The sequence below is a fragment of the Scomber scombrus genome, unplaced genomic scaffold (assembly GCF_963691925.1).
Source record: "Scomber scombrus unplaced genomic scaffold, fScoSco1.1 SCAFFOLD_353, whole genome shotgun sequence".
Lineage (NCBI taxonomy): Eukaryota > Metazoa > Chordata > Actinopteri > Scombriformes > Scombridae > Scomber > Scomber scombrus.
In genome coordinates, this window is record NW_026910177.1 from 15001 (window position 1) to 23676 (window position 8676).

Sequence of the window (8676 nt, forward strand, 5' to 3'; positions counted from 1 at the left end):
CTGGAGCCTCTTCAGAGACTATCTAAACCTCCTAAAGGACCTCTGGAGCCTCTTCAGAGACTATCTAAACCTCCTAAAGGAACTCTGGAGCCTCTTCAGAGACTATCTAAACCTCCTAAAGGACCTCTGGAGCCTCTTCAGAGACTATCTAAACCTCTTAAAGGACCTCTGGAGCCTCTTCATAGACTATCTAAACCTCCTAAAGGACCTCTGGAGCCTCTTCAGAGACTATCTAAACCTCCTAAAGGAACTCTGGAGCCTCTTCAGAGACTATCTAAACCTCCTAAAGGACCTCTGGAGCCTCTTCAGAGACTATCTAAACCTCCTAAAGGACCTCTGGAGCCTCTTCAGAGACTATCTAAACCACCTAAAGGAACTCTGGAGCCTCTTCAGAGACTATCTAAACCTCCTAAAGGACCCATGGAGCCTCTTCAGAGACTATCTAAACCTCCTAGAGGACTCTGGAACCTCTTCAGAGACTATCTAAACCTCCTAAAGGAACTCTGGAGCCTCTTCGGAGACTATCTAAACCTCCTAAAGGAACTCTGGAGCCTCTTCAGAGACTATCTAAACCTCCTAAAGGAACTCTGGAATCTCTTCAAGGACCAGTCAAGCCCCATTAACAACCATTAGAGATCCTCAAACCTCTTCATGGATACTTAGATCTCCCTCCAGGACTCCTGAAGCCCCTTCAAAGACTCAAGAAACGTCTTCATGACCACTAAAATGTCCTGAATGACTCCTAGAACCCCTTCAAGGGCCATTAAGCCTTATCAGTGGACCATGAAACCACTCCAAGGACTGCTGAAGTGGCTTAAGGATGCTTAGTACCCACTAGGCCCTCTAGAGCCTCCTCAAGGAACCTTATAACCACCTCACAGGTCCCAGAAACCCGCTTAACAGAACCTTGAACCCCCTCAATGAGCATTTAAACATCTTCTGGGACCTCAATGAATCTTCAGAAGAATCCCAGAACTCCCTCAAGATCCCTCTGAACCTCCACAGTGACCATTTGAAACACCTTAAAGGAGCTCAATGACAATTTAAGCTACTTCATGCACCCCTGAACCCACCTCAAGGACTCCAGAAACCTCTTCTAGGATATTTAGAACATTATAAAGAACATTAAGGACAAATTAAAACTCCATTAACAACCATTTGAGATCCTAAAACCTCTTCATTGATGTTTAGATCTCCCTCCCCGACTTAAGAAGCCACCTTGAATACCCTCGAAAATCTTCTTGAATTACTACTAGAACTCCTTCAAGATCCCTCTGAACCTCTACAATGATCATTTGAAACACCTTAAAGGAGCTCAATGACAATTTAAACTACTTCAGGTGCCCCTGAACCCACCTGGCTTAAGGATGCTTAGTACCCCCTCTAGACCCTCTAGAGCCTCCTTCAGAGACCCTGTAACCACCTTAAGGGTCCCAGAAACCTCCTCACAGCCCCTTTAAATGCCTAGAACTCCCTCAATGACCATTTAAGCTACTGTTGGGAGCTCTGAAACCACCTCGAATACTCTGAAATCATCTTGAATAACTCCTAGAACCCTCTGAACCTCCACATTGATCCTTTGAGACCCCTTAAAATGAGCTCAATGACTATTTAAGCTACCTTAGACACCCCTGAACCCACCTCAATGACTGCAGAGGTAGCTTAAGGATGCTTAAAAAACCCATCTAGGCCATCTAGAGCCTCCTTAAGAGACCCTGTAACCACCTTAAGAGACCCAGAAACCTCCTCACAGCCCCTTTAAATGCCTTGAACCCCCTCAATGACCATTTAAGCATCTTCTGGGAGCCTTGGGACCACCTCAAGAACTCTGAAATCTTCCTGAATTACTCCTAGAACTCCTTCAAGATCCCAATGAACCTTCACAATGACCATTCAAGCCCCCCTTAAAAGGAGCTCAATGACAATTGAAGCTGCTTTAGACGCCCCTGAACCCACCTCAAGGACTGCTGAAGTGGCTTAATGATGCTTAGTACCCCTTTAGGTACTCTACAGCCTCCTTAAGGGTCCCAGAAACCTCTTCACAGCCGCTTTAAATGCCTTGAACCCCCTCAATGACAATTTAAGCTACTGTTGGGAGCCTTCTGCAAACCTCCTGCAGAACCTCCCCAACCTGCTCTCGGACTCTAATTGACCGTGTGTGTGTTTGTGTTCACACAGTAACTCACCTCTGTCTTGGAAATCCTCTGCAGAGGGGGGAGTGGCTTCCTGGTCCGATGCATCTGGTCCCGTCTCAGAGAAAGACTCCATCAGTTCTGCATCCATGTGAACATCGACCTGCAGAGACGTGATTCATGTGTTTAAACTGACCAACGCCCTAAAAACAGCTTTTATTTCCTCTTTTCATCATCGAAGCTTCCTTATTTTCAGTTCCACTAATCTTTGAGTGCAGATGTTGAGGGATTTTGGTTGATAAGGTTTTGGTGACCAATCAGAAAAAAAAGGGTCATGACTGTTTGATACTTCTGACCTTTGTGTTCGCCAAGAGAGACAAAATCACGTAATTAATCAAACAGCATAAAAAACCCTGATTCCTGACATGTGGTTGACCTCATTGTGTCTCAATAAAGTTCCTTCTTTGTTGAAATTTCTTAATCAATCATAAAAAATGTGACAACTCAGCTCTTTTTCTTTTTCTCTCTTTTTTTTTTTTTGTGTAATACAAATTTCACAACTCACTTTCAGCTCAGATTTGGGCTGCAAGAAGAAAAACGGCTTCAGGACCGGAGACCTTTAAAAACAACAAAGATAGAAGATTAGTTATAAATATAATATAATATAATATAATATAATATAATATAATATAATATAATTTAATATAATATAATATAATATAATATAATATAATATAATATAATAAAATAAAATGTAAAATAAAATAATAAAATTTAATACAATATAATATAATATGATATAATACAATATAATACAATATAATATAATATAATATAATAAAATATAATATAACATAACATGATATAATAAAATATACTATAATATAAAATATAATAAAATAAAATATAATATAAAATAATAAAATGAAATAAAATATAAAATATAAAATAAAATATACTATAATATAATATAATACAATATAATATAATAAAATGTACTATCATATAATATAATATAATATAAAATAATAAAATATAATATAAAAAATTTAAATATAATATAAAATAATAAAATATAATATAAAATATAATATAATATAAAATAATAAAATAAAATATAATATAAAATAATAAAATATAATATAATATAAAATAATATAATATAATAAAAAATACAAAAATAAAATAAAATAAAATATAATAAAATAAAATATAATACAACACAATAAAATATAATATATACAACAATAAAATAAAAAAAAATAATATAATATGACATAATATAATAAAATATAATATAATATAAAATTATAATAAAATAAAATAAAATAAAATAAAATAAAATAACCACTGCTGTTATTGTATCATGTTTAACTTTGCTCATCTTCTTTTTATTCTGTGCTTTAATGTTTTTATTAAACGGATGTTTGCTTTTAAAACATCGTAACTGGGAATCAAACCCGTCTGCACTCACACTCGGGGTCGACCGCCCACGATGCCGGTGAGTCCAGGAGCTGAGAATGACAGAAAAGAAAGAAAAAAGAGAAAAGTTTTTAGTTTTTTTTTTTTTACAGTTTAGCTTCCTGTGCTACTTTCAGTTCATCACCACGGACAACATGAGACAGCAGCAGGAGTCACACAGAGTTCATGTGTGTGTGTGTGTGTGTGTGTGTGTGTGTGTGTGTGTGTGTGTGTGTGTGTGTGTGTGTGTGTGTGTGTGTGGCCGAGATGAACTCATCATCACCATAAACACAAATCTAAATAAACCTCTTTATCAGCAGCAACACGAAGGCTGACAGATACTCCCTCTTTACTCTGTGTGTGTGTGTGTGTGTGTGTGTATGTGTGGGTGTGTGTCTCTGCATATTTTCTTCTTTTCTTTTTACGACAGACTCCTTAAAAAACACTTAAACAAGCATCCAGCTCATTTATGGATCCTGATTATTAGATTAAGTTGCAACTATTTTGATAATTCGTTTGTTTTTCATTTTTAAGCTAAAAAAAAAAAGTATAATAGTCTGATTCAGCTTCTTACATGTGAATATTTTCTGGTTTCGTTCATCCCCTCTGACTGTAAACTTTATATTTCTGAGTTATGGATAAAACAAGAATCAATCTTCAGCTTTTCAGAAAGACTGATCATCATTTTTCACCATTTTTCAGACCAAACAAACAACTATCAGATTAATCGGAATATCGGATATCGGCAGAAAAGTCAATATCAAGCATCCCTAATGAAAAGGTTTATTTACTTGTGAATGAAGTGAATGAATGATCAGTAGAAGTTATGTTGTGATGCTCATTCAGCTCTGAAGTTTCTGTCCTTCTTTAAACCTCACAGATAATAACACAGGTTGAGTTTTACCCAAATAGATCCAACACATCTACAACACTGAGTTTAGTCTGCTGGTCTAAAGACAAAACATCACTTAGACGTCCTCCATCCAACACAACATCAAACCTCTGACTCCTGTTACCTTTATACTGCGATCAGGGGAAACAGTCAAACACATGTCTGACCTCGGTTGCTATAGCAACGCTATCAGAATGCCTCCTGTTTCCCCCAAAAACGTGCGTGTGTGTCTATGTGTGCATGTGTCTATGTGAATGTGTGTATCTGTGTGTCTATGTGTGTGTGTGTCTATGTGTTTCAGTGTGTGTGTGTGTCTCTGTGTGTGTGTGTCTATGTGTGTGTGTGTCTATGTGTTTCAGTGTGTGTGTGTGTCTCTGTGTGTGTCTCTGTGTGTGTTTGTCTATGTGTGTGTGTGTCTATGTGTTTCAGTGTGTGTGTGTGTCTCTGTGTGTCTATGTGTGTGTGTGTGTGTGTGTGTGTGTGTGTCTATGTGAATGTGTGTATCTGTGTATCTGTGTGTCTATGTGTGTGTGTGTGTGTGTGTGTGTGTGTGTGTGTGTGTGTCTATGTGTGTGTGTGTGTCGTACCCATGCCCGTCCCTGCAGGAGCGACTTCTCTGGCGAAGAGTTCAAGAGCTTTCTTCTGTTTATGATGGACGGACATCCAGAGCACGGCTTCTCTGGAGCCCTGCTCACACACACACACACACACACAAAACACACACACACACACACACACACACAACACACACACACAACACACACACACAACACACACACACACACACACACAAAACAACACGTTAAAATCTGCTGGGTGCACGTGGTGTTTTTATTATTATCATTACTATTATTTATTATTATTACTGGAAAATACTCCTGCTGCCTCAAGGCAAGAAGGAGTGAAACAGTCTTAACGTGTTTTTACTGTGTGTGTGTGTGTGTGTGTGTTACCTTGGTGTGAGCGTTGGAGCCGTACGTGTCTTCGGATCCGAGGACCTGGATGTTAACAGAGTTGAAATCTTCAAAACCCAACTGCTTAAAGAGCCGCTTCGACCTGCAAGACACACACACATGAAAACACACAAACACACACAAACACACACAAACACACACAAAATAAAGTTTGGCTTTAATAAATTTTTTAATTAATAAAAAAGCCAAATATTCATTGGGTTTAATCAGGCGGGGAGTTCTGGTCCTCTGAAATGATGCCAACGTGGAAGTAACTTAAAACTGCATTCTATCAAAAGGCCACCAGGGGGCGACCGTTTTGGTGTCAAAAGGACTTCCGTCTCTATACAAGTCAATGGAGAATTCACCAACTTCTCACTTGATTTCTAACCTCAGTAAACGTTTTCAAAATGTGTTTATGGTCTCAATCGCTAGTTTAAAGCCTTCTTCAATGCAGTATGATGTTCATTTGGGACATTTTGGCCTCCCTGATTTTATATGTGACGATAAAGCAGGGTATGCATTAGGGCGTGGCTACGTCGTGATTGACAGGTTGATTGGTTCACAGGTTCAGGAGGGCGCCTCATGCTCCTCCTGATGCCCATATAAGTAGAATCCATGTTTTTATTTTTCCCAGCATGCACCTGAAATTTTCAAGATGGCGCTGCTCAGATCCGATACTATTGGCCTCCGAGCAGCAGTCCACAAACCAATGGGTGACGTCACGGATGTTACGTCCATTTCTTATATACAGTCTATGGTTTTAAGGCTTTTCTTCGTCTACTTTGACAGTAAATTGAATTTCTTTGGCTTCTTTTTACCGCTCACCGTTTGATGATGCTCTCTGCGGTCCGTCGGGCCTTATCTGCGGCTCTTGGTCCTCCGACTGGACAAACTGCCGTCGCCCTGAAACCGTCCATGTAGGTGGCGCAAACCTGGAGATGAGAGGGGAAGAGTCTGCATCATCATCCTCAAACAGTTTAACCATCATCCAAACAATTAATGGGAGGTTAAACTATGACATCATCATCTGACCGATGATGTTTCTCACCTTGTAGTCGTGTGACGGAGCGACGCCTCTAGCACCTGTGACCTGCACAGCGCCTCCGTCCACACCTGAAAACACACACACACAGAGAATTAGTTGCATTTCTTCGACCTATATCATGGTAAACTTGAATATCTTGGTGTTTTGTACCTTTGGTGGAACAAAATCAAACATTACTTTTTTCATTTTTCACAATTTTCTGACGTGTTTTTAATGGTTTTGATTAAGGAAGGAAGAAAGGAAAGGAAGGAAGGAAGGAAGGAAGGAAGGAAGGAAGGAAGGAAGGAAGGAAGGAAGGAAGGACGAGAAGACATGAAGGAAGGAAAAGAATGAAGGAAGGAAAGAAGGAAGGAAGGAAGGAAGGACAAGAAGACATGAAAGAAGGAAGGAAGGAAGCAAAGAAAGAAGGAAGGAAGGAAAATAATGAAGGAAGCAAGGAAGGAAGGACGAGAAGACATGAAAGAAGGAAGGAAGGAAGCAAAGAAAGAAGGAAGGAAGGAAAATAATGAAGGAAGCAAGGAAGGAAGGACGAGAAGACATGAAGGAAGGAAAAGAATGAAGGAAGGAAAGAAGGAAGGAAGCAAGGAAGGAAGGACGAGAAGACATGAAGGAAGGAAGGAAAAGAATGGAGGAAGGAAAGAACGAAGGATAGAAGGAAGGAAGCAAGGACGGAAGGAAGGAAAAGAAGGAAGGAAGGAAATAAGGAAGGAAAAGAAGACAAGAAGGAAGAAAAGAATGAAGGAATGGGATGAAGGACGGCCGGTTCTGGCCCTCGGGCCTCATGTTTGACCTCCTGTATAAGTAGATTTTGAGAGACAGAGCTGTTTAATAAGGCAAAAGAATTTATTCAATTAATAGCTGAAATAATCGATAGCTGCAGCCCTACGGTCAACAGAAAGTTTCATCCTCCTTCATGGACCAAACCAGCGCATAATTATCCGTAACCACGGCGACGCTCATCACTGCCACTGACTCCTAAACTCTGCTCCTAAGTGTGTTAAAAAACATCACGCTGCACTTTGTTCACCCCGGCTCTGAACCAGACGACAGACTCTCCTCCGGTTCATGTCCAGGTCACGTTCCCGACTCGGTTAGAAAATAAACTGCTGATGAGAACGAGGGAGGGGGGAGAGTGGTGTGTGGGGGGGGTTGTCCAGTGGTCAAGCAGGGGCTGAGGAGTTCAACGGAGGCTCAGCTTTGACTGAAATATTTACAGTTTTTAAGCAACAGAAGGGGCTAAAAGTTCACAAGTTCAACTCCTGGCTTGTGAAAGGAGACATTCTGCTGCGGAGGCGATCCAGAACTCCCACGACGAGGATGAACCGGCGACTGGCGCTTATCGGAAAAAACAGTTTCACCCAACGAGGCGCTAAAAAAAGATTCTTCTTGTTCTTCTTACACTTCTTAATATTCTGAGGTCAGAAGTGCGTTCACACTGAGAAGCTCGGACACAATAAAGTATCTATCTATCTATCTATCTATCTATCTATCTATCTATCTATCTATCTATCTATCTATCTATCTATCTATCTATCTATCTATCTATCCATCCATCCATCCATCCATCCATCTATCTATCTATCTATCTACCAGAGATTATCACGATACTTGTGTCACGATACGATATTACTGCGATTATTAAATATATTGCGATATATTCCATTTCATTACCTTTTTTCAACTGCATCTTATCTCCCTAAAGGAAAACTTCCTCCTGCACGCTGACCGTCACCAGAAAACTAACTAGAGCCCTCTAGTGGCCTGAAGAAGCAATTGATTTTATTATTCTAGGACCAAAAACTTAAATTTTTCATTTGCAATTTATATAATAAAAGATCGATGCTTGGCGTCTGTGTATTGATATAATATAACCACGCAAAATATCACGATGCAATGCTGTATATCGATATTTTCCCCATCGTTAATCAAAACGGCCAAAAAGTTGAGTGTGAAACTATGGAAACTTCTCGCCCTCAACGGTCGCCATTTTGGCTCCGTAGCAGAAAAGGAGGAACCCACTTTTCACACTTTTCTGCTACTAACTAGAGAAGTTTTAAAGTGGAAAAATTCACAGATACGACGGCTGCTTTATTAAACAAGTAACTTTAATTATGTACGTTTAACATTATTATACATTATTAAGCAATTCTAGAAATGAAACACAGAGAAAAACTGCTGTAGACACAACAG

The 8676-nt window shown here is 39.5% G+C and overlaps 1 protein-coding gene across 1 annotated transcript in view; it reads right to left on the reverse strand.

Moving 5' to 3' along the window:
- The window catches only part of LOC133976779 (uncharacterized), a gene marked incomplete at its 5' end in the record, with an annotated part of 18362 nt that extends 11808 nt beyond the window's left edge, over positions 1 to 6554 (reverse strand). Inside the window, 7 exons of the mRNA XM_062414977.1 lie at positions 2187 to 2295; positions 2698 to 2749; positions 3607 to 3646; positions 5073 to 5172; positions 5439 to 5541; positions 6267 to 6373; positions 6490 to 6554. Of these exons, the coding sequence (XP_062270961.1) occupies positions 2187 to 2295; positions 2698 to 2749; positions 3607 to 3646; positions 5073 to 5172; positions 5439 to 5541; positions 6267 to 6373; positions 6490 to 6554 (576 nt within the window). The remainder of the gene's footprint in view (positions 1 to 2186; positions 2296 to 2697; positions 2750 to 3606; positions 3647 to 5072; positions 5173 to 5438; positions 5542 to 6266; positions 6374 to 6489) is intronic.
- Between the last annotated feature and the right edge of the window lie 2122 nt (positions 6555 to 8676).